Here is a 25,845-nt window from a genome sequence, read left to right as displayed (position 1 = left end):
ATTAAGGATTCCAATTTTGGTTTAAAATTTATATTTTTTAATTCTTCTTTTTTGATAAAAAATTAATCCTGTTGGTTAAAAATTCACCTTTTTGGTTGAAAATTCAACTAGTTGGTAAAAAGTTAATTTTTTTGTCAAGATTTATTTTACTTGAAAATTTATTTCTTTGGTTATAAATTTGAACAAATTTGTGGAAAATTCCGGTATTTTCTTAAAAATTCATCTATTCGGTAGAAAATTAATCTTCTTCGTCAAAAATTTATCTTTTTAAATGGAAATTTTGTTGATAATTTAAATATCTGATTAAAAATTCGTTTTCTCAACTTGAGAATTAATTTTTAAACCGAAAATGGAACTATTCCGTTTTTGGTAGAAAATTTATCTTTTTTTATTTGCAAATTCCTTTTTTTTTGTAGAAAATTAACTTTCTTGATTGTGAATTCATTTTATTTCTCGAGAATTCAAGTATTTTGGAAAAAATTTTTGTTTTTTTAGAAAATTAATCTTTTTGTTTCTAAATGTAACTATTTCGTTGAAAAATAAGTTTTTTTAGACTGAAAGTTACTTTTTTTAATTAAAGATTTAACTATTTTTTGATTGAAGATTCTTTATTTAACTTGAAAATGCAATGCTTAGTTAAATATTTAAATATTTTGTTTAAAATTAATGTATTTTCTAAAAAATGTATTTTTTTAGTAGAAAATGAATCTTCTTGGCTGAAAATTCACCTTATTTATTGAAAATTTAACTATTTGATAAAAAATCATTTTCCAATTGTAGATTCATTATTTTACTTGAAAATTCATTTTTTTTTTGTTTGTTAAAAATTCATCTTTTTGGTAAAAAATCAATCTTCTAGGTTGAAAATTTATCTTTTGAATTAGACATTTTTTATGGTTGAAAACTTAATTTTTTTATTTGAAATTCGTTTTCTTACGTTAAAATTAATTTTTTAACTGAAAATTTGAATATGTTATTTTTGTTAGAAAATTAATATTCTTAGTTATTTATCGAAAATTTAAATATTTGGTTGAAATATTTACTTGAAAATTTAACTGTTCAATTTTTGGTTGGACATTTATATTTTTTATTTGAAAATTCGAGTTTTTTGGTGAAAAATTAATCTTCTTTGTTGAAAATTCATCTTTTTTTCTTGACTGGCAAATATTTTTCGTCTTTTTTTTTGTGTAAAATTTATGATTTTATTTAAAAGTTATACGATCTTGCTTTCGTATTTTTTGTTGTAAATTTATTGCTGTTAATCAAAAATTTGAACTGTTCGATTTTTTATTGAAAATTTCTTATTTTTTAAGTTGAAAATTCATGTATTTTGTCAAAAATTCAACTATTTGTTTACAACTTTTTCTATCTTTGTTGTTAAAACTTCAACTTTTTAGTCGAAAATTAATTTTCTTGTTAAAGTTCAATAATCTGGTTAAAAATTGTATTTCTCTCTTGACTGAGAAATCTTTATATGTTGAAAATTCGTATTGTTTGTGGAAAATTGGATAATTTTGTTGAAAATTGTTTTTTTTTCGTTGATTTTTTAAAATGAAATATAAATTATTACGTTTTTTGTTAATAATTTATATTTTTCTTTAAAATTCAATTTTTCAGTTTAAAAATTCATCTACCTTCTCAAAAATTTAACTGTTTGTTTGAAAATACTTTTTTCTTGCTTTAAAATTAATTTGTTTAAACTTGAAATGTAATATTTTCATTTTTTGTAGAAAATTAATGTTATTGTTTGTAAATTTGTCTTTTTTGTCTGGAAAATTTAATTATTTGACTGAAAAAAAATTGGTTGAGTAAAATTAAAGAAAAAACACAGAAAAATAGTATGGTAGGTATATTTTTAAAAAATCGTAAAAAATACTGAAACATTGATCTCAGAATATAAAAAAAGTGATTCTAAAATTATAAAATCAAATCCTCCGTTGAAAAAAATACTCTAAAACTGAATGTCTCCAACATTCAAATACTCTTGCATCGATTCTCCTTCACTTTTTCAAACTGCTTCATTTCCAGCGAAACTTGGCAGCAGCAATAGAGACAAAAGAGCAGCAAAAAAATCGTAAACCAAGAATCTGTAAAAAAAATTATTAACATAATAAAAAACAAATATATAAAAATTTAACCCAAACATTATTAAATCAAAAATAAAGTTTTTAGACTTAAAAAAAAAATCAACGCCGGTGGGATTCGAACCCACGTCTTTCGATAACGGATCGAACCCCTGAGTTTATTATTTTTAAAAATAATTACCCAGGAACAAAACTCTGCGGATATAAATATGACCAACATCCGCTCCAGCGAAGAAATAAAAATTCGAAATTGCCGACATTGCAAGCAAAGGACTCGCAAAAATGCAATTAAGTCTCCTGATATTTCTTCCACTCAAGTATTTTTCAGTAATTGATAAATATTTTCTTGATTTTCCTATCGCTGATGCGAAATACTCAACAGCCAGGCCGAAAAAGTTGAGAAAGGACCAAATAAAAATAAACAATTCCATCCCGTGCCAGAGAAAGACGAATGAAAAGCAGAGAAAGGATGAGAATAATTTTCTTGCTCCGGATTTTGATCCTGAAGTAGGGATGTAAATATATCTAAAAAAATCGGAATTGGTTTTCAAACATATTTTTTACTTAAAAATTGGTTTCCACAAAGCAGATTAAGTTTCTACAAAAAAAAAAACGATTTAAAAAAAAAAGGATAAATTTTCAAACAAAAATGGAATATTTAAACTTTCAGGTGAAAAAATTCATTTTGAATTCAACGAAACGAATTTTTCAGCTACACAGTATCATTTTCCTCCACGGAAATGAATTTTCAACCAAAAATATCAAAGAAAATATTTTAATTTTTTACCAAATTGTTGAATTTTCTATAAATATTAAAGAATAATAATTTTCTGCCAAAAATTAAATAATTAAATTTTAAGTTGAAAATTTAATTGTTAAAATTGAGAAAACGAATTTCCGAGTAAAATGATGAATCAAGAATAAAAAATTATCTTTTTTACCAAATAGTTAAATTTTCGACCAAAAAAATTAAGTTTCTAACAAAAAAGATGAATTTTTAACAAAATACATTTTGTATCTGAAAAGGAGTCTTTTTTGGTGGAAGATTAATAATCTTGCTTGAAAATGCACTTTTATTATAGAAAATTCAACTATTTGGTTGAATTTTTTTTTGGGGGTTAAACATTTTTAATTTTATTTGAAAATTCCTTTCTTTGGTATAATAATTATAATATTAATTAACAATATTAATTTTCTACCATATTTTTAAAATAGTTGAATTTTTAGTTTAAAAATTAGTTTTTAATTCAAGACAATAAATTTTTAGTAAAATAATAAAATTTTCAACCAAAAAGAATAATTTTCTACCAAAAGATGAATTAAAAATAAAATACATGGATTTTTAACAAAATAATTAAATTTTTAACGAAAAAAAATGCATTTCAAGTAAAATTGCGAATCCTAAAAAAAAATTAATTTTTTACCAAAGAGTTGAATCATCGAAAAATAAGGTGTATTTTAACCAACAAGATGAATTTTCTATTAAAAGGGTAAATTTTCAATACAAAAAATTTATTTTTTTCAAATGATTGAATTTTTGTACAAAAAGATTAATTTTTGACCAAGAAAGACAAATTTTCACATAAAACAAATAAATTTGTAACCAAAAATAGTTGAAAATTCAACTTTATGGTAGAAAATTATTAAATTTTGTTTAAAATTAGTTTTTTTCAGTCAAAAATTATTTTTTGTTGGTTTAAAAATTCATCTTTTTGCTTTAAAATTTAACAAATCGGTTTTAAAGTTGTACTATTTTCTTAAAAATGAAACAATTTCTTTTTTTCTTTAAAATTCAAATTTTTTGTTGAGAATTCTTGAATTTATTTGGAAATACGTTTTTTTATAGTAAATTAATCTTTTTGTTTAAGAATTTATCTTTTTTAGTTGAAAATTCAACTTTTTGGTTGAGAATTCTTGAATTTTGTTAAAAATTCATCTTTTTGGTTAAAAATTTAACAACTAGATTTTAAAGTTGGACTAATTTCTTGCAAATAAATTGTTTGGTTGAAGATTCAAAATTTTAGTTGAAAATTCATCTCTTTGGTTGGAAAATTAACTTTTTTGTTGCAAAATCATTTTTTTTAATTACTTAAAAACTGTTTGGATAAAAATTCGTTTTTTTCAAATTAATCTAGTTTAGTTGAAATTTCCACTTTTGGGTTGAAAGTTATTGTATTTTGTTGAATTTCTCATCTTTTTTTCGTAGTAAATTAATTTTTTTGTTTAAAAATATTTTTTTTTAGTTGAAAATTCAACACTTCGATTGAGAATTCTACAACTTTGTGAAAAATCCATTTTTTCGGTAGAAAATTCATCTTTCTGCTTAATAATTCTTCATTTTTAGTTATAAACTCAACTTTGTGGTCCAGAATTCTTGAATTTGGTTAAAAATTCGTCTTTTTTGGTAGAAAATTCATCTTTTTTTAGTTGAATATTCAACTTTTTGGTTAAGAATTCTTGAATTTTGTAAAAAAAAATTTTTTTCGCTTGAAAATTAATCTTTTTGTTTGAAAATTCATATTTTTGTAAAAAAATTTAACAGCTAGGTTTAAAAATTCAATTTCTGGGTTGAAAGTACTTGAATTTTATTAAAAATTCGCCTTTTGTGACAGTAACTTAATCTTTTTGTTTAGAAATTCTTTTTTTTTAGTTATAAATTTAACTTCTGGGTTCAGAATTCTTGAATTTTGTTAAAAATTCGTCTTTTTCGATAGAAAATTAATATTTTTGTTTAAAAATTGAATTTTTTTTGGTTAAAAATTTAACAAATAGGGTTTTAAGTTATATAAATTTCTTGAGAATGCATTTTTTGTTTGACGCTTAAAAATTTTAGTTAAAAATTCTTCTCTTCGGTAGTAAATTAATCTTTTTATTCAAAAAATCATCATTTTTAATTTAAAATTAAACTTTTTGGTTAAGAGTTCTTGAATTTTATTGAAAATTCTTTTTTTTCGTAAAAAATTAATCTTTTTGTTTAAAAATTTTTTTTTGTTAGTTTTAATTTTAATTTTTTGGTTCAGAATTCCTAAATTTTATTAAAAGTTTGTCTTTTTCGGTAAAAAATTATTCTTTTTGTTAAAAAATTTATCTTTTTTAGTTGAAAATTAAACTTTTTGGTAAAAATTATTAAATTTGGTTAAAAATTCTTTTTTTCAGTAGAAAATTAATATTCTTGTTTAAAGATTGATCTTTTTTGGTTAAAAATTTAACCAATAGGTTTTGAATTTAAACTACTTTCTTAAACATGCATTTTTTGTTTGAGGATTTAAAATTTTAATTTAAAATTCATCTCTTTGGTTAGAAATTGAACTGTTTTGTGGTAAATTTTTTTTGTGAAAAATTACGTGGTAATTAAAAATTTACCTATTTCATTTTTGGTCAAAACTGGTTCTTTTTTAAGTAAAAATTCAACTTTTTGTTAAAATTTAACGACTTTTTTTAAAATTCGTTTTTTTTTTTTAATTAATCTAGTTTATTGAAAAATTCAACTTTTGGGTTGAGAGTTCTTGTATTTTGTTGGAAATTCTAATCTTTTTCGGTAGAAAATTAATTTTTCTGTTAATTAATTCATCTTTTTTAGTTGACAATCAATTTTTTAGTTAAAAATTCGTTTTTTCGGTAGAAAATTAATATTTTTGTTTAAAAGTGATATTTTTTGGTTCAAAATTTAACAAATAGGTTTTTAAGCCATACAAATTTCTTAAAAATGAATTTTTTATTTAACGCTTCAAAATTTTAGTTAAGAATTCATCTCTTTCGTAGTAAATTAATCTTTTTGTTGAAAATATCATCGTTTTAATTGAAAATTAAACTTTTTGATTAAGAATTCTTGAATCTTATTAAAAATTCTTTTTTTTCGGTTAAAAATTAATCTTTTTGTTTAAAACTTCAAAATTTTAGTTTAAAATTCATCTTTTTGGTTAAAAATTCAACTGTTTTGTTGTAAATTTTTTTTTTTTGAAAAATTACTGGGTAATTAAAAATTTACTTATTTCATTTTTGGTCGAAATTAGTTATTTTTAAATTAAGAATGTAAATTTTTGTTAAAATTGAAATATTTTTTTAAAAATTATTTTTGTTGTTGTTGTAAATGAATCTAGTTTAGTTAAAAATTCAACTTTTGGGTTGAGAGTTCTTGTATTTTATTTGAAATTCATTCTTTTTCGTATTAAATTATCTTTTTTATAAAAATTTCATATTTTTGATTTGATAATTCAACTGTCTTGTATATCACTAAAAATAATTTTTTTAAACTAAAAATTTAACTATTCCATTTTTCATAAAAAATTTACCGTTCTTAGTTTAAAAATTTTTATTGAGAATTCTTCTATTTTGTTCACAATTTTTTCATTTTTTTCGGTAGAAATTCTTCTTTTTTTATTGAAAATTCAACTTTTTGATCGAGAACTCTTGATTTTTTTTATTTTGTTAGAAAATTAATCTTTTTTTATTATTATTTTTTTTTTAGTTGAAAATTCAACTTTTTATTTGAGAATTCATTAATTTTATTAAAATTCGCCTTTTGTGACAGTAACTTAATCTTTTTGTTTAAACATTCTTTTTTTAGTTACAAAGAAAACTTTTTGGTTAAGAATTCTTGAAATTTGTTAAAAATGCGTCTTTTTCGGTAGAAAATAATTTTTTTTATTAAAAATTATTTTTTTTTTTTAATTAATAGTTTACCTATTCCATTTTTGGTTAACAATTTACCTTTCTCAGTTAACAAATTTTGATTAAGACTTCTTCAATTTTGTTAATAATTTTTTTGTTTCTTTTCGGTGGAAAATTAATATCTTTGTTTAAAAATACGAGAATTCTTGAATTTTATTAACAATTCGCTTTTTTTGGTAGCAACTTAATCTTTTTTTTATAAAAATGCTTTTTTTAGATACAAATAAAACTTTTTGTTTGAGAATCTTTTGAAATTTGTTAAAAATTCGTCTTCTTTGGTAGCAAGTTAATTTTTTTATTCAAAAAATTATCGTTTTTAATTGAAAATTAAACTTTTTTGTTAAGAATTCTTTAATTTTATTGAAAATTCTTTTTTTTTGTAAAAAATTAATCTTTTTGTTTTTAAATTCATTTTTTTAGTTATAATTTCAAATTTTTGGTTCAGAATTCTTGAACTTCGTTAAAAATTTGTCTTTTCATATTTTTTTAGTTGAAAATTCAACTTTTTGGTCCAGAATTCTGGAAATTTGTTAAAAATTCGTCTTCTCTGATAGAAAATTAATCTTTTTGTTCAAAACATCATAGTTTTTAATTAAAAATTAAACTTTTTGGTAAAGAATTCTTGAATTATAGTGAACTTTTTAGTATAAAATTCAACTTTTGGGTTAAAAATTCGTTTTTTCGGTAAAAAATTAATATTTTTGTTTAAAAATGTATCTTTTTTTGTTAAAAATTTAACAAATAGATTTTTATGTTATGCAAATTTCTTAAGAATGCATCTTTGGTCGAAACTGGTTCTTTTTGTGTAAGAATTCAACTTTTTGTTAAAATTTAAATATTTTGTAAAAAATTCGTTTCCTATAATACTATCTTTTTATAAAAATTTAATATTTTTTATTTGATAATTCGACCGTTTTGTATAGAAACTTGGGCATTTTGTCTTGAAAGTTCAATAATTTAATTTTTAAAAAAGCAACTATTTGGTAGAAAATTAGTTTTTTTTTTTATAACTTAAAATTCTTTTTTTAAATTAACACCTACTCTGAAAATTACTTTTTTATTTAAACTGCTAGAAATATTACCGAAGTAGAAATTTGTACAATCCTCGGTCAAAATGTTTCCACATATCAGAATAGAGATGAATTCTGGCGATACATTTTGGATGAGGAGGAGCTTCGATGTCATCTAATTTCGTGACAAGACTCCATATTCCATAAACAACAACATATTTGTTTAAAAAATATTGGCCCATGCAATAACCCATTCCAAAAAAGGCCCATGGGTTTAATTTTTCTACAACCTGAAAAAAAGAATATTTATTTATGTACTAATTTAAAAAGAAAAAAGTTTAAAATAATTTTCTCATCAATTTTCTTACATCCGGAAAAAATTGTAGGGCATTAAAATAGAGAAAATGCATCCCAAATTCCGTGAAGTAGAGCCAAAAAATGTATCGTGTTAAATTGAGGAAAAAATAGACGAGTCTTCTTAAATTCCATGGCTCCGGAGTTTTTTTAATCTGAAAAAAAATATTTTTGCAGTGACGAAAATGAAACATATGAAGAATCTGAATAAGCAAATCGACCCCATCAAACAATCAAGCAAATTAATCAAATCGATTGATAAAATAAATTATTTATTCAATTAAGTCAATCAATGAAATCAATCAAAAAATTTATTATATTAAATTAATTTATATTAATCAGATAAATTCAATCAATAAACTTAATTAAACCAATTAAAAATATATAATGAATTAAATAAATCGAATAAATCAAATAAAATTAAATCAATCCTATCAAATAAATAAAACAAATGAATTAAATTAATTTAATCGATAAATCTAATAAATAAATTAATTAATCAAGTCAAAATAAATAAATAAATAATTTAATCTATTAAAATAATGCATTAAAGATTCCAATCAACGCAATCAATAGAATTTACCAAACTAATCAATTAAAGTTGTCATTCAAATAAATCAATACAATCAAATTATTCAATGCAATCAGACGAACAAATAAATCAAATAATTCATTAAAATCAATTTTAAAAAATAAGGAAATCAAATTAAATTAAATCCACCCGATCAAATAAATAAAACAAATGAATCAAATTATTTAAATTAATAAATCAATGAAGAAAATAAATAATTAAATCAAGTTAACAAATCAAATCAATCAATAAACCAAATTATTCAAAGAACCTAATGAAATAAATGGAATTTATCAAATTAATCAATAAAATCTGTCAATCAAATCAATTTGTTAAATTATATCAGCCAAATCAAAATAGACAATTAATTAACCAAATTATTCAAACCAATTTATAAATTAAAATCAATTAAATTAAATCTATTAACTCAATAAATCAACGAATACAATAAATATATCAATCAAGTCAACAAATTAAATCAATCAATCAAATCAATTAAATCAACCTAATCAATAAAATAAATCAATTCAATAATTTTGAATAATTAATCAAATATATCAATAAATTCAATTAACCTAATACAAAATAAATAAATCAATCAATCTAATAAGATCAATCAATAAAGAAAAATCGATTTGAAAAATCAATACTTTAATTATTCAAAATAATCAATTGGAGCTGGCAATTAAATCAATTAAACCAATTAAAAACATAAAATCAATAAAATAAAATTAAATTGATATATTACAAATCAATAAAACAAATGAATTTAATTAATTAAATCAATGAATAACATAAATAAATCAAAAGAATAAACTAAATTAATCAAACAAGCTAATAAATTAAATTCACAAAATTAAATAAATTAATAAATAATTTAATCTATCAAACTAATCAATTAAAGCTTTCAACCAAAGTAATATATACAATCAAATCAATTTAATCAATAAAATATGTAGATCAAATAAATATATCAATTCATTCAATAAAATCAATAAATAAACTCAATCAAATCAAATTAGACAATGAATCAATTAAATTTTTCAATAAAATAAATCAAACCAATAAAAAATCAAATAAAAATTAATAAATTAAATAAATCTAAGAAAACAAATGATTCAAATTAATTAAATCATTTAACTCAATAAACCAATGAATAAAATAAATATATAAATTGAATTAAATGAATAAATCAATAAACCAAATTAATCAAACAACTGAATCAATCAAAAGAAATAAAATCATATAAATCCATCAAATATATCATCAATAATTTAATCGATTATATTAGTCAATTAAATCTGTCAATCTGATCAATCCATACAATTTAATCAATACAATCAGTCAATCAAATAAATAAATCAAACAAATTAATCAAATAAAATTAGACCATGAATCAATGACATGATTCAAATCAATTAAAAAAATAAAATCAATTTAATGAAACAAGCGAATAAAATCAATTAATCAAGTTAACAAATCAAATCAATCAATAAAGTGAATTAATCAAACAAGAGAGTAAATGGAATGGTCAAAATCAAATAAATAAATAAATAAATGAAATCGACTACATCAATAAATTAATCATATCCACTAATCAACAAAATCAATAAAATTCTTCAATTAATTGCATCTAACTAATTAATTTAATAAATCAATTACTCAATTAATAAAATGGAATCCGTTAAATCAATCTACTCGGTCAAATAAATTAATCAATTCAATCAAATAAATCAATCAAATCAAACACATTGTTCAATGCAATAAAATGAGCAATTAATAAAAAAATTAATGAATAACGTAATCAATAAATCAAACTAATAAATTAAATCAATCATATCAATCAAATCAATCAAGCACATTATTCAGATAAATAGAATCGGCTATTAATGAAACAATTAAATAAATCAAACAAAGAATTAAATCAAGTAAATAAATCAAACAAATTAATAAAATCAATAAAATGCTTAATAAACAAATGAACTGAATCAAAAAATGAATAAAATCGACCAGATCAATCAAATCAAACAAATCAATCGAATCGATTAATAAAATTTATTAAATCGTTCATATCAATGAAATGAGCAATTAATAAAATAATTAGTTGAATAAAAAAATCAATCAAATAAATTAATCAAACACATTATTGAATTCAATAAAATGAGCAATTAATAAAACATTTAAAGAAATCAAACAATCATTTAACAATCAAAAAATCAATTAACTCAAACAATTAACGAATAAAATAAATCAATAAAAATAATTAATTAATCAAATCGATCAAATAAATCTATGAATCATATCCATCAATCAAAAATATTAATCGAATATATTAAATTAATTAATCAAATAAAATCAATCAAATTAATTAATTCATTCATTAAATAAATAATTCAAATGAATAAAATTAGCAATAAATAAAACAATTAATTGAATCAAGCATTTAATCAATCAAACTAATAAAATTAATTAATTAATTCAATAAAATTAGGGAATAAAATCAATCAAGTCAAAAAATTTAATCAATGAAAAAACCAAATTAATCCAATAATTTAATAAATGAAATGATAAAAATAAAATAAATTAATAACTAATTTAATCTATCAAACTAGCCAATTAAAACTTTCAATGAAATCAATCAAACCAAATTAAATAAATTTAATCATTTCAATCAATCAAATCAATCAACAAATCAAATCAATCAATTAACCAAATTATTTAAACAACCGGCACGACTGAAAAATCCCGAAAAATAAAATTCCCAACACTAAGAAAAAATAAAAATACCGATTTGTAAAATTCCCGAATAATAAAATTCTCGAACGATAAAATTGCCGAATTATAAAATTCCCGAATAATAAAATTCACGACAGTTTATAATATTACTGAATTGAAAAATTCTCAAATAATAAAATAGCCGACAGAAAATTGCCGAATTATAAAATTCAAGAAATTAAACAATTACAATTTTTTATCAATGTATAAATACATATATTGATTACAAATACAATAATGAAATATTATTTTTTCAATTATTTTTAATTTTTTAAATTTCGAAAATTGTTTGAATTTAAAATAACAATAATTTTAAACAAAATATTTTTGGGTGACGCATTTTTTTAATGAGAATAGAATTTGAAAAAAATACAAAAAGCGTTCGCAAAAATCGAATTTTAAATTTATTATATTTTGTTTGAAAAACGTTATAACGTACAATCAAAACAGAGGGATTTCTTTTTTGGTTCGAGGGGAAAATTTGGTGAAATTTAGAAGTGGTAAAAAAATCCAATTTTTAAGTTCAAAAAATGAGAATTTATCTTACACCTACTGAGTTTCTGAATTTATACACTGCAATCAATAAAATATATTTATAAAAAAATTGTAATTGTTTTATTTCTTGAATTTTACATATCCGGAATTATCCAATTCGGATATTTTATAATTCGCAAATTTTATTTTTATTTTACGGTCATCTCAAAAAACCTAATAAATTGAATTGTAAAAATAAATAAATTAAATTAATTAACTAATAATTTAATCTATCAAGCTAATTGTTTAAAACGGTCAATCAGAACAAATTTAATCAATACAATCAGTCGATCAAATAAATAAATCATTCAAATAAAATTAAGCAATGAAATAAATCAAATAGATCAATCAAAACAATCAATCAAGTAAATTAATCTAACAAGAGAAATTTAATCAATACAATCAGTCGATGATATATCAAATGAAAGAAATCAATAAAGTGAATTAAATAAAATTTGACAATAATCGATTAAATTATTCAAACCATTTAGAAAAATAAAATTAATTCAATCAATTCAATTAAACAAATCAATCAAATCAATCAAATGAACAAATCCAATAAATCAATAAAGCAAATTAATCAAAAAAGAGAATAAATGGAATGATCGAAATAAATAATAAATTGATCAAATCAATAAATGTATCATGTCCACCAATCCAAAAATGCAATTAAATTAATCAATCACATCGATAAAATAAAAGTAGTCAATTAATAAATCAATTAATTGAATCAAACATTTAATTAATTTATCAATCAAATCAATCATATCATTTAAATAAATAAAATTAGCAATTAATAAAACAATTAAATATATCAAACAATCAATTAACAATAAATAAAGAATTTAATTAATCAATCAACCAAACTAATCAATTGAATCAATTAATTCAATATATTTATTAGTAAAATAAATAAAAACAATCAATCAAATCAATCAATAAACCAAATTAATCAAACAACCGAATAAATGGAATGAACATCATCAAATACATTTTTGAAAGTACATTTTTTTAAAAAAAACTTTCGTTCGTCAACCAAAGTCAAATAAATCACTAAACAATTTTTTAAATGATATCATTCAAATCAATCGATGAATCATATCCTCCAATCAACAATATCAATGAAATATATTAAATATATGAATAAAATAAAATCAAACAATTAATTGAATCTAACAGTGAATTTATCAATAAATAATTAAATCAAACTAATCATTCAAATCAATAAATTAAACAATAAATAGAACAATGGATACATAAAACATTTAATCAATTAAACAATTAGACTAATTAATTTTATTAATCAAATGAGAAAAATGGAATCCTTTGAGTCTATCTAATCAAATTAAATAATGAAATCAATGAAATCATTCAAATAAATAAATTTCTAAATTAATAAAACAATGAAATGAATCCAAACAAATCAATAGATTTTGAAAATAATAGAACAATTAAATTAATCGGAAAATGAATCAAATAAATAAAATTAGTAATCAATTAATTGAATCAAGCAATCAATCCAATGAGTCAATTAAATAAATCAATCAAGCAAGCAAACAAATCAAATCAATAGTCAAAATAATCAATCAGATCGTAAAAATCAATTTATCAAATCATCCATTTTTTAATCATATCAATCAATTAGATGTAATAAATCAAATCATATAATTTTAAATAAACTAAAGTGAACAAATCAATTTAATCAATTAAACTAATAAAATAAATTAATTAATTCAATAAAATTAGGGAATAAAATCAATCAAGTCAAAAAATTTAATCAATGAAAAAACCAAATTAATCCAATAATTTAATAAATGAAATGGTAAAAATAAAAAAAATTAATAACTAATTTAATCTATCAAACTAGCCAATTAAAACTTTCAATGAAATCAATCAAACCAAATTTAATAAATTTAATAATTCCAATCAATCAAATCAATCAACAAATCAAATCAATGAACAAATCAAATCAATCAATTAACCAAATTATTTAAACAACCGGCACGACTGAAAAATCCCGAAAAATAAAATTCCCAACACTAAGAAAAAATAAAAATACCGATTTGTAAAACTCCCGAATAATAAAATTCTCGAACGATAAAATTGCCGAATTATAAAATTCAGTAAACAAACAAAAAACATTTAAAATTTATAAGTAAATAAATTATACGAAAAAGAAGTAGAATATTGACATAAATGAAACTTACTCCGTGAAGAAAATCCTCGTAGAGAATAATCGGTCCCAGAAATAAAGTTGGCAAATACAAACAATAGGCTGTAGATTGTAAAAAGCTTTTAGCAAATCCAAAAAGAGTGTTTGGCTCCTTATCATTTACAATGCAATCGACACTGCAACTAATACTTCTCAATTGAATCCAACAAAGGGCAATTGTCAACATGTAATATTTTTCCTCCTCGACTCCGAGCCAACTTTCGAAAATAAATCCGTAAGTTTTCTCGTAGTAGATTATTGAGAGGATCATCAAGTGGACAATCCAGGAGAGAATTTCACTCCCAAGTGATATCAACAGTCTGGCAATGCAGGGCTGAATTAATAAGAGAAGCACTCCCAAAAATCCTAGATAGTTCCACACAAAGATTAACGATGAACAAATGAACCAGCAAGAGAGAATCTAAAATTTATTTTATTTATTTATTTATTTATTTATTTAAATATTGAGGAATTGACAAACAAATTAATATTTTAAACAAAATAAGAACCAGAGGATCGTTAAGGAATATCCCTTTGATTATTCTGCTTATAATGAGATGAACAATTATCCAAGGCGTTAATTGGTACATGAAAGGAATCCACGATCTCCATTCTCTGTCCGAAATGTCCATTTTTCGCCCAATCCATGACCAACCCGGTCGAAAATCTTCATAAGTATCAGGATAATCAACAAAATCTATATAAAAAATTTTTAATTTAAAAATTACCCATTTGTTTTTAAAAACTACTAATTTGTTTAACTATTTTAAAAGAAAATAATGACTTTTTTGTGAAATTAATTTTTAATCCAAAATTATGAATTTCCACCCAAAAGATCAAGTACTTTTTTTTTATTATAGTAGTAGAATATTTAAACAAAAAAGAAGAAATTGCAACTAGGAAAATAAATTTTCCACCAAAAAGTCCAAGTTTTAACAATCAAACAAACGAAATTTGAAATGTCAAACTAATAGTTGAATCTTCAATTTTTTTAAATCAATTTTCAACCAAAAAATGAAAGACTTAAATTTTTAGTTAAAAAAATTCATTTTCTACCCAAAAAAATTAGTTTGACAACATACATGAATTTTCAAAACTAACTGTAAATGTTCAATTTAAAAAAATCGATTTTCAAACAATAATGCGAAATTTTAATTTTCATTAAAAAACCACCTAATTTTCAACATTTTCAATATTTTTTTCCAATAAATATTTCAATATTGAATTTAAGCAAAATCCATTTGCAACAAAAAATGAAAAAGGTAAATTTTTAGTTACAAAAATTGATTTTCAACTAAATCCATGAATTTTCAAACTAATTGTAAATCTTCAATTTAAAAAATCGAGTTTTAAACAAAAATGCAAAATTTTCATTTTCAATAAAAAAAATTTTTTTAACAGCAACAAAAACGAATATCCAATGAAATACATGAATTTAAAAACAAAAAATAAAATCATTTTCAACAAAGGAAAATTTTTTTAACAAAATTCTCAAATCAACCAAATAGATGAGTTTTCACCTGAACAGATGCATTGTGAAAATAAAAAAGATGAATTTTCAAAAAAATACATGCATTTTCAAATAAATATTTAAATCTTTAATTTAAAAAGAAGCAATTTTCAATCAATAATGGAAAAGTTTAATTTTAATTTAAAAAAGAAACAAATAATTTTCAACAAAAAAATGAATATGCAATAAAATACATATGAATTTTTAAATAAATATTTGAATCTTTAATTTTTAAAAGTACATTTACAACAAAAAATCGAGAAGGTATATTTTTGGTTAAAAAAATACGAATTTTCAACAAATACATGAATTTTTAAACTAATCGTATATCTTTAATTCAAAAAACTTAATTTGCAACCAATAATGCAAAATTTTAACTTTCACTAAAAAAATTATTTTCAACAACAACAAAAACGAATATTTAACAAAGTATATGAATTTTCAAAATAATCGTAAATTTCCAAATTAAAAGAATCCACTTTCAACCAATAATAGAACATTTTAATTTTCAGTACAAAAAATTAATTTTTCGCAAAAACCAAAAAACGAATTTTCAACAAAATTCTCTAATTTGCAACCAAAGAGATGAGTTTTCAACTAAAAAGTTTAATTGTAAAAAATAAATATAATAGTTAAATTTTAAAACAAAAAATAACTTTCAACCAGAAAGATAAATTTTCTATCAAAAATGCATAGTTTTAACGAAAAAAAATCAACAAGAAAAAAAACCTAAAGACGATTTTTTGACAACAACCAAACTAAGCTAAAATAAGGTTAAAAAATTAATTTTTAACAAAAAAAAGGCGAATTTTTGACAAAATACATGAATTTTTAGACTAATCATAAATCTCCAATAACAAAAAAATAATTTTTTAATCGAAATTAGAAATGTTTAATTTTCAGTGAAAAATAACTTATTTTCAACAACCACAAATATTCGAGCAAATATATGAATTTTCAAATAAATATTTGAATTTTCGATTTAAAAAAATCTATTTTCGTCCAAAAATCAAAAAGTTAAATTTTTGGTTGAAAAAAAATTAATTTTCAAAAAAAAAAAATTTTAATAAAATTCTCAAATTTTCAAACAAAAAGTAGTTTCCAACTGTAAAGATTAATTTTTTGATCAAAAAGACAAACTTAAAACAAAGAAGACGAATTTTTAACCAAAAAATAAACAAATTTTCTTAAGAAAAAAACAATCACGGAAATTTTTCAATTTGTAACAAGAGGTGGGTTTTTAATTTTTTCAACCAAAAAATATGATTTTTCCACAAAATATCCAATTTTTGAAATTAATCGTAAATCTTCAAGTTGATAAAATCCATTTTTAACCAATAATTAAAACTTGAATTTTCAGTTAAAAATAATAATTTTCAAAAAAATGAGTATTCAACAAAAGAAGTGAATTTTCTAACAAATGTTAGAATCTTTATTTTAAAAAATAATCAAATTTCAACAAAAAATGGACCAAAAAAATCAACCAAAAAAATGAGTTGTCAACCAAAAATTTGTGTTTTTCAAACAGAAGAAGTTATTTTTGAACCAGCCAGTTAGATTATTAACCAGAAAGCCGAATTTTTAACCAAATTGTTTAATTTTATATCAAAAACATTAATTTTTAACTGAAAAGGATCAATATTTAAACGAAAATGTTCAAAAATTTAAACAAATTGTTCAAGTTTAAACTAAAAAAATACATATATAATTAAGAATGGAAAACAGTTAAATTTTCAGTAACAAAAATTAAATAAAAAAAATATATAATTTTTAACGAAAAAGACGACATTTCAATTAAAAAGTTTAATTTTCTACTAAATAGACAACATTTTTAATAAAATATTTACATTTTCATCGAAATAATTTAATTTTCAATGCAAAAAAAATTAAATTTTAACCAGAAATATTAGTTTTCACCAAATACAACAATTTCAAACCAAGTAATTGAATTTTCAACTAAAAAAGATATATTTTCTACCAAAAAATGGATTATCTGTATTTTCAATTTAAAAAGTTCATTTTTCACTAAAAAAACAACGAATTTCTAAAAAAATAGTTGAATTTTCAAGTGAAAATATAATTATATAATCTAGAATGGAATATATAAATTCTCAATTACAAAAATTAGTTTTAAACAAATAAAACAACATGAATTTTCTACTCAAAATATGATTTTTCAAGCAAGAACATTGATTTTCTTGAAAAAAAATTAATTAATTTTCCACTAAACACAAGAATTTTCAATTAAATATATGAATTTTCAAATGAAAAAGGATTAATTTTGAACCAAAAATTAATAGGTGGATATTAAATTTTTAAAAATAATAATTTTTTACTACAAAAAACGACCAATTTTCAACAAGATATTTAAATTGTTATCAAAATTGTTTAATTTCCAACATAATAATTTAATTCTTAAACAAGAAAATTGATATTCAACCAAAGATCTTCATTCTTTTTGACCAAATACAGGAACTTTTCAACCAAGTATTTGAGTTTCCAAATAAAACAGACCAAATTTCAACTAAAAAAGATAGATTTTTAACCAAAAATGGATTTGATGGATTTGTAATTGAAAAAAAAGAATTTTTTTAACTAAAAAACAACGAATTGTCAACAAAATATTTAAATTTTCATGAAAAAATGTAATTTCAAGCAAAAAAATGGAACGGCTTGATTCTTTAAAAAAGATAATTGTTTACTAAAAAGCAACGAATTTTCAACAAATCAGTTGAATTTTCAAACAAATAGTTGAATTTTCAACTAAAAAGGGATTAATTTTCAAACCAAAAATAGAATAGGTGGATTTTCAATTAAAACAATTAATTTTGTACAAAAATATCAACGAATTTTCAACAAAATATTCGAATTTTCATCGAAATAGTTTCATTTTTAATCAACTAATTCAATTTTTAACCTGAATTTTTTCAAATTTTTTCAAACTGAAACATTAATTATTTTCCATTAAATACACGAATTTTGAACCAAGTAGTTGAATTTATAAATAAAAAATAAAAATTTCAAACGGAAATGGAATAGCTTGACTTTGAATTCAAAAAATTAATTTCTAACTAAAAAAGCAACGAATTTCGAACCAGGCAGTTGAAAAAAAAGAGATCAATTTTCAACTAAAAAAGATAGATTTCTAACTAAAAATAGAATATCTGGATTCTTAAATTAAATTTTTTTTACTAATAAGCAACGAATTTTCAACAAAGTAGTTCAATTTTCAAACAAATAGTTGAATTTTCAACTAAAAGAGGATGAATTTTCAAAGCAAAAATTGAACAGGTGGATTTTCAATTTAAAAAAATTAATTGTTTACTAAAAGGCGACGAATTTTTAACAAGATATTAAAATTTTTATCAAAATTGTTTATTTATCAATCAAACAATTTAATTTTTAAAGAAGAATATTGATTTTCAACCAAAAACCTTAATAATTTTTGGACCAAATACACGAATTTTCAACAAAGTAGTTGAATTTTCAAATAAAAGAGGTAAATTTTCAACTAAAAAAAAAAGATTTTTAACCAAAAATGGAATAGCTGGATTCTTAAAATTCTTAAAATTTAATTAAAAAATTATTTTTTTACTAAAAAAAGCAACGATCTTCCAACCAAGTAATTGAATTTTTAAATGAAAAAGATCGATTTTCAATTTTAAAAAAAAATTATTTTCAAACGAAAATGGAATATCTGGGTTTTCAATTTAAAAAATTAAATTTGTAATAAAAAATTAACGAATATTCAACAAGATTTAAATTTAATTAAAATAGTTTCACTTTCAACCAAAAAACTTCATTTTTCACCAAAAACCTTAATTAATTTTCGATCAAATACAGAAAGTTTCAACAAAATATTAAAATTATCAACCAAATAGTTGCATTTTTAACTAGAAAAGTTGAATTTTTGATCAATTAATAACATTTTTAAATAGAAATATAATTTTCACGAGGAATCAACTCCAATTTTCAACCAAAAAGTTGAATTTTCTCACAAATAATTATTTTTTCAACAAAATAGCTGATTTATAACTGAAATAAAAAAATTTCAAATTCAAATTTATTATCTTCCACCAGTTATTTAAACTGCCTTTCATAGAAATTCCCGAACTCTTCCAAGATTATGTTCCAAAGTTCGTGACATTTCCCTGACCACATCCATCTTCAATTTAATCTCCTTCTTCAAATTCGAATAAATAATCCATAAACAAAACAAAAAATTACTCACAGAACTCCGTCAAATGAACCTGATATATGGAGTAAAAAATAGACCCACTCCAGACAGCAAAATAGAGAAAAACCTCGAATTTACAAAACTTCGCAATTTCCACATTTTGAATTTCCCGAGCCATCGCGCCATTAATTAAGACGTAGATAACCTAAAAAAAACAGTCTCGAATTTTTTGATCGATTCGTCTTTCGCGTTCGTGTGATGTGATTTAAAATGCCAGCACGTGTGAGTAAAACCACAATCGCCTCTTTTATATTCCTCCTCAATTTATCTGATCGAAGAAACTTTATTTGCGAAATGGTGTAGTGGAGAAAAATGGACTTGTGCGCGACTCGACGCTTTGTTTTCGCGAAGTTCGAGGTTATGTTTGAAAAAAGACGCGATTTAAGACGACACAACCACTTGTTGTGGGTTTGAATTTTATTTTGAGCCTTTTATAGTCCTTTTTTAATCTTCCCTTTTAAAATTCGCAACTTCCTTTTTCGGGGTTTAAGGATTTTTCCGTGACCCACTTTAGTTTGAGGTTATGTTTTACTTTGTCGAAAACGTCAAAAATTCTTTTCGTTCTTTGTTTATCAATATTTATGATATTTTTCTATGTTTTTTGAGTTTCGGAATGATTTGTATAGGAGTAGAGAAAATTATTTCAAAGATTGATGAATAAGATGCAATTTTAAGTTGAAAGCGTTATTTCATTTTTTTATGTTTGACCTTGTTTATAGGAACAAATATTGAAGGTTTGATTTTTCTATAATGAATTTCTTATGATTAAATAACTGTCGAGGATAATAATTTTTACATTTTTATATTAAGTATTTGGTTAAAGATGTGCATATTTGTTGAAAATTCATCCCTTTTTTTTCGAGAATTCTACTCTCTTCTAAAAAATTCAATTATTTGTTCGAAATTCCGACCAATTGTTTAAAAACCAAACTGTTTTGATAAAAATTAAATTATTTTCTTGGAAATTCACATTTTTTGTTAAAAGTTTTTCTTTTTTGTTAAAAAATTCAATTATTTGATTAAAACTTAAACTGTTTTGATGAAAGTTTAGTTATTTTTATAAAAATTCTGCTGTTGTTGAAAATTCAACTATTTTGTGAAAATTCTTCTTTTTTGAAATATAAAATATTACAGTTTTTGTTGAAAATTAATCTTTTTTTGTTGAGAATTCAACTATATGCTTTAAAATTAAACTATTTTGATAAAAATTTAATTATTTTGTTGAAAATCGAACTCTTTTGATAAAAATTTTACCACTTTGTGAATATTACTTTTTTTTAAATATCGAATATTGCATTTTTCGAAGGGAATTAAACTTTTTTGTCCGAAAATTCAACTATTTGTTTAGAAATTAAACTATTTTTAAGCAACTTTAATTAGTTTGTTGAAAATTGTACTCTCTTCTAAGAAAGTAAATTGTTTATTTAAAAATTCAACTGTTTATGATTCAGGTTTGTTCTTTTTTTGATTGAAATTTCGGCGAATTGTTTAAAAACTAAGTTATTATTTAGTTAAAGATTTCATTTTTTTATCATTTTTTTTTATACATTTTTTTTTACTGTTTTTTATTTGAGTTTATTATTTTTTATTTTAAATTTAGAGCAATTGTTTGAAAAATCAAATATTTGTTGAAAATTTTACTGTTTTGTTTGAAAGTATTTTTTTGCCGAAAATTCAACTTTTCGATTAAAAATTAAACTATTTTGATGAAAATATTAATTATTTTGTTGAAAATAAACCATTTTGTTCAAAATTCATTTTTTTAAATCAAAAATTCTTTTTTTCTAAATATCAAATATTACACTTTTGCTTAGAAATTCATATTTTTTAGTTAAAAATTCAACTATTTGCTTAAAAATTTAATTATTGTGTTGAAAATTTGACTATTTTGTGGAAATTCTTTTTTTTTACATATCAAATATTACAGTTTTTGTTGTATATTCATCTTTTTTTCATCAAAACTGCAGCTATTTTGTTTTAAATTAAACTATTTTGTTAAAGACTTATTTCTTTAATTGAAAATTCATTTTTTTTGTTGTTGTTAAAAATTCTACTCCTTTCTAACAAATTCAAGTATTTGTTTGAAAATTCAACTGTTTTTTATTTGAGTTTATTATTTTTTATTTTAAATTTAGAGCAATTGTTTGAAAAATCAAATATTTTGGTCGAAAGAATTTTTTTTGTGAAAAATTCAACAGTTTGATTAACTATTTTGATTAAATATTAATTATTTTGTTGAAAATAAACCATTTTGTTCAAAATTCATTTTTTAAAATCAAAAAAATTTTTTTTTTAATATCAAATATTACAGTTTTGCTTAGAAATTCATATTTTTTGGTTGAAAATTCAACTATTTGCTTAAAAATTTTTATACTATTTAAAAAAAAATTTAATTATTATGTTGAAAATTGGACTATTTTGTGGAAATTCTTTTTTTAGATATCAAATATTACAGTTTTTGTTGTAGATTCATCTTTTTTCATCAAAACTGCAGCTATTTTGTTTAAAATTACATTATTTTATTAAAGATTGATTTATTTCAATGAAAATTGATTTTTATCAAAGTTTATTTCTTTTGATGAATATTTATTTCTTGGATTGAAAATTCATCCTTTTTTTGTTAAAAATTCTACTCTCTTCAAACAAATTAAATTATTTGTTTGAAAATTCAACTGTTTTTTATTTGAGTTTATTATTTTAAATTTAGAGCAATCGTTAAAAATCAAATGTTTTGTTTGAAAGTATTTTTTTTTTTTTGTCGAAAATTCAACTATTTGATTAAAAATTAAACTATTTTGATGAAAATATAATTATTTTGCTAAAAAACAAAATATTTTGTTGAAAATTCATCTCTTTTTGTCAAATATTCTTTTTTTTAATGTTAAATATTACAGTTTTGATGGGAATTCATATTTTTTGTTGAAAATTCAACTATTTTGTGAAAAACTTCTATTTTTAATATCAAATATTACTGTTTTTGTTAGAAAATTTTTTTTTCACCGTGTTGTGAATTTTTTTTTTGTTATTGAAAACTCTACTCTCTTTTAAAAAATTCATTCATTTGTTTGGAAATGCGGACGATTTTTATTGAAGTGTATTCTTTTTTGTTTGAAATTTCGACCAATGGTTTAAAAACTAAATTATTTTGTTAAAAATTCAATTATTTTGTTGTAAATTTAACTATTTGTTTAAAAATTAAACTATTTTCATGAAAGTTGAATTATTTGGTTGAAAATTCAAATGTTATTAATCAAGGTTTATTATATTGTTTGAAATTTCTACCAAATGTTTAAAAAACTAACCTATTTTGTTGAAAATTTAATTATTTTGTTCAAAATTCAACTCTTCTAGAAATTATTTTGTTGTTAAATATCGAATATTGCAGTGAATGTTGGAAATTCATCTTGTTTGGTTAAAAATTAAACTATTTTGATGAAAATTGAATTATTTTGATGAAAAATAAACCATTTTGTTGAAAGTTCACCTTTTTTTTTGTTGAAAATGATTATTTTTTAAATATCAAATTATACAGTTTTGGTTAGAAATTCATATTTTTTGTTGAAAATTCATCTATTTGCCTAAAAATTCATACTATTTTGTTAAAAATTTAATTATCATGTTGAAAATTGGACTATTTTGTGAAAATTCTTCTTTTTTTTACATATCAAATATTACAGTTTTTGTTGTATATTCATCTTTTTTCATCAAAACTGCATTTATTTTGTTTAAAATTAAACTATTTTGTAAAAGATTTATTTATTTTAATGAAAAAGGATTGATTTTCATGAAAGCTTATTTCTTTCGAGGAAAATTTATTTATTTTGTGGAAAATTCATCTGTTTTTGTTAAAAATTCTCTTTCTTTTTTTTAATATTAAATATTACAGTTTTAGTTGAAAATTGAACTATTTGCTTAAAAAAATTGAACTGTTTTGATAAAAATGTTATTATTGTGTTGAAAATTTAACTATTTTGCGAAAATACTCCGTTTTTTAATATCAAATATTACTGTTTTTGTTAGAAATTCATTTTTTTATCGAAAATTTAAATGTTTTGTTAATAGTGAAACCGTCTTATGAAAATTCATTTTTTTTGTTATTGAACTTTCTACTCTCTTCTAAAAAAATTATTTATTTGTTTGAAAATGCGTACGTTTTTGATTGAAGTTTATTCTTTTTTGTTTGAAATTTCAACCAATTGCTTAAAAACTAAACTATTTTGTTAAAAATTCAATTATTTTGTTGTAAATTTACACTTCATTTTAAAGTGATCTTGCCTGGTTGAAAATTCAACTATTTGTTTAAAAATTAAACTATTTTCATAAAATTTTAATTATTTGGTTGAAAATTCGACACTTTTGATAAATTCAATTATTTATTTGAAAAATCAAATGTTGTTACTTAAGGTTTATTATATTGTTTAAAATTTCTACCAATTTTTTAAAAACCTAAGTTATTTTGTTGAAAATTCAATTCTTGTAAAAATTCTTTTTTTGTTGTTGAAATATAAAATATTTAAAAAAATTTAATTATTTTGTTGACAATTAAACTGTTTTGTGGAAAATTAATCTTTTTGTCGAAAATTAAAATGTTTTTGGTTAAAGTTTATTCTTTTTTGTTTAAAATTTCGACCACTTGTTGAAAAACTAATCTATTTTATTAAAAATGTAATTGTTTTGTTGTGAATTTAACTTTTTTGTTTGAAAGTCATCATTTTCGTCGAAAATTTAACTATCATGTTAAAAAATAAACCATTTTTATAAAAGTTCAACTTCAAGCTTAAAAGTTTTATTCAAACTCTAAACAGTTTAGTTTGAAATATTTCAAATTTAAAAATGTTAATTAATTTAGATAATTCTGTGAGTTGCAAAAATTGTAGCACATTCTAGTTTTGAAAAGAATAATAATGTTCTAGTTGCACAACCAACAATTTTATTTTTAAGCGTCGTAAATTTGAAGTAAAAGGGGAAAAGGGGGAATAAAAACTAGTTTTTTTTGTAGAATTTAGTTGTCCGTTCGTTGTACTTTTTCCGAGAAGGGGAAGTGAGGGGAAATGATGTAGCGTTAAGTGAGGGAAATGAGTGGTGGAAAAGTACGGTAATTGAGGTAAAATCAGAGGGGACGTCGGGGAATTGTGAAATAGGGATGGAGGGGAAGTAGGGGAAATTATAGGAGGGAAGCAGGATAAGTGAGGGAATGAGAGGTAGAAATTATGAGAAGTGAGGTAAAATCGAAAGAGGGGAAGTAGGAGAAATGAGAGAAAATTAAAGGATGGGAAGTATAAAAAATTAGTGGTGGGAAAGTAGCGGAAGTCAAGGAAAATAAGGGAAGGAGATTAGAGGAAATGAAAGGAGAGTATGCCTGGTAAATTAGGGATGGAATTTAGAGGAAATTATGGTAGGGGGGTGAGATTGAATGAAGGAGGGAAGCTGGAGTAATGGGAAATGAGGAGTAGGGAAGTATAGGAAATAAGGAGAGGAGAAGTAGAAGAAATAATACGAAATTAAAGGAGGTGAAGTACAGGAAATTAGGGGTGGGGAAGTAGGGAAAGTAAATGGAAATTGGGAAAGGGGGGTTAGGGAAAATAAAAGAGTCAGTTTAGGAAATGAGGGATGAGGAAGTGGTGGAAATAAGGTTGGGCGAGTGAAATAATATAAAGGGAGGGAAGTTGGAGAAATTAGGAAAAGGGAAATATGAGAAATAAGGCGTGATGAAGGGAGAGATATGAGAGGAAATGAAAGGCTGGGAAGTATAGGAAATTAGGGGTGGGGAAGTAAAGGAAAATGAGGAAAGGGGAAGTATAGGAAATGAAAGGAGAGGAAGTATAGGTAATTAGGGGTGGGGCTGTAGTGGAAATTAGGGTGGGGAAGTGAGATTAAATCAAGGGAG

At 21.5% G+C, this 25,845-nt stretch overlaps 2 protein-coding genes across 2 annotated transcripts in view; one reads left to right on the top strand and one right to left on the bottom strand.

Moving 5' to 3' along the window:
- Nucleotides 1-1,876: 1,876 nt before the first annotated feature.
- LOC117168195 (protein-cysteine N-palmitoyltransferase HHAT) lies at nucleotides 1,877-20,323 on the bottom strand. The gene is made up of 7 exons (XM_033353663.1): nucleotides 19,953-20,323; nucleotides 14,721-14,908; nucleotides 14,207-14,632; nucleotides 8,134-8,274; nucleotides 7,838-8,055; nucleotides 2,266-2,609; nucleotides 1,877-2,087 (listed from the first exon to the last, which is right to left on the bottom strand). The coding sequence occupies exons 1-7, from the start codon at nucleotides 20,074-20,076 to the stop codon at nucleotides 1,975-1,977; spliced, it is 1,554 nt and encodes a 517-aa protein (XP_033209554.1). The 5' UTR covers nucleotides 20,077-20,323; the 3' UTR covers nucleotides 1,877-1,974.
- LOC117168201 (E3 ubiquitin-protein ligase RNF180-like) overlaps nucleotides 20,086-25,845 on the top strand; it is a 9,059-nt gene continuing 3,299 nt past the window's right edge. Inside the window, exon 1 of the mRNA XM_033353674.1 lies at nucleotides 20,086-20,180. Within this exon, the coding sequence (XP_033209565.1) occupies nucleotides 20,169-20,180 (12 nt within the window). The 5' untranslated portion in view covers nucleotides 20,086-20,168. The remainder of the gene's footprint in view (nucleotides 20,181-25,845) is intronic.

This window comes from Belonocnema kinseyi, chromosome 1 (genome assembly GCF_010883055.1).
Source record: "Belonocnema kinseyi isolate 2016_QV_RU_SX_M_011 chromosome 1, B_treatae_v1, whole genome shotgun sequence".
In the NCBI taxonomy this organism is placed as follows: Eukaryota; Metazoa; Arthropoda; class Insecta; order Hymenoptera; family Cynipidae; genus Belonocnema; species Belonocnema kinseyi.
Note: the sequence above shows the minus strand (reverse complement) of the source record. Positions and strands in the feature narration are given on the sequence as shown.

Excerpts from the sequence above, each read along its gene's own strand:
- LOC117168195 (XM_033353663.1), bottom strand. The coding sequence starts at position 20,076 with ATGGCTCGGGAAATTCAAAATGTGGAAATTGCGAAGTTTTGTAAATTC. Across the intron at positions 8,275-14,206 it reads ACGAGGATTTTCTTCACGGA|ATTAAAAAAACTCCGGAGCC; the intron begins GTAAGTTTCATT and ends ATTTTTTTTCAG. Across the intron at positions 8,056-8,133 it reads CCCTACAATTTTTTCCGGAT|GTTGTAGAAAAATTAAACCC; the intron begins GTAAGAAAATTG and ends TCTTTTTTTCAG.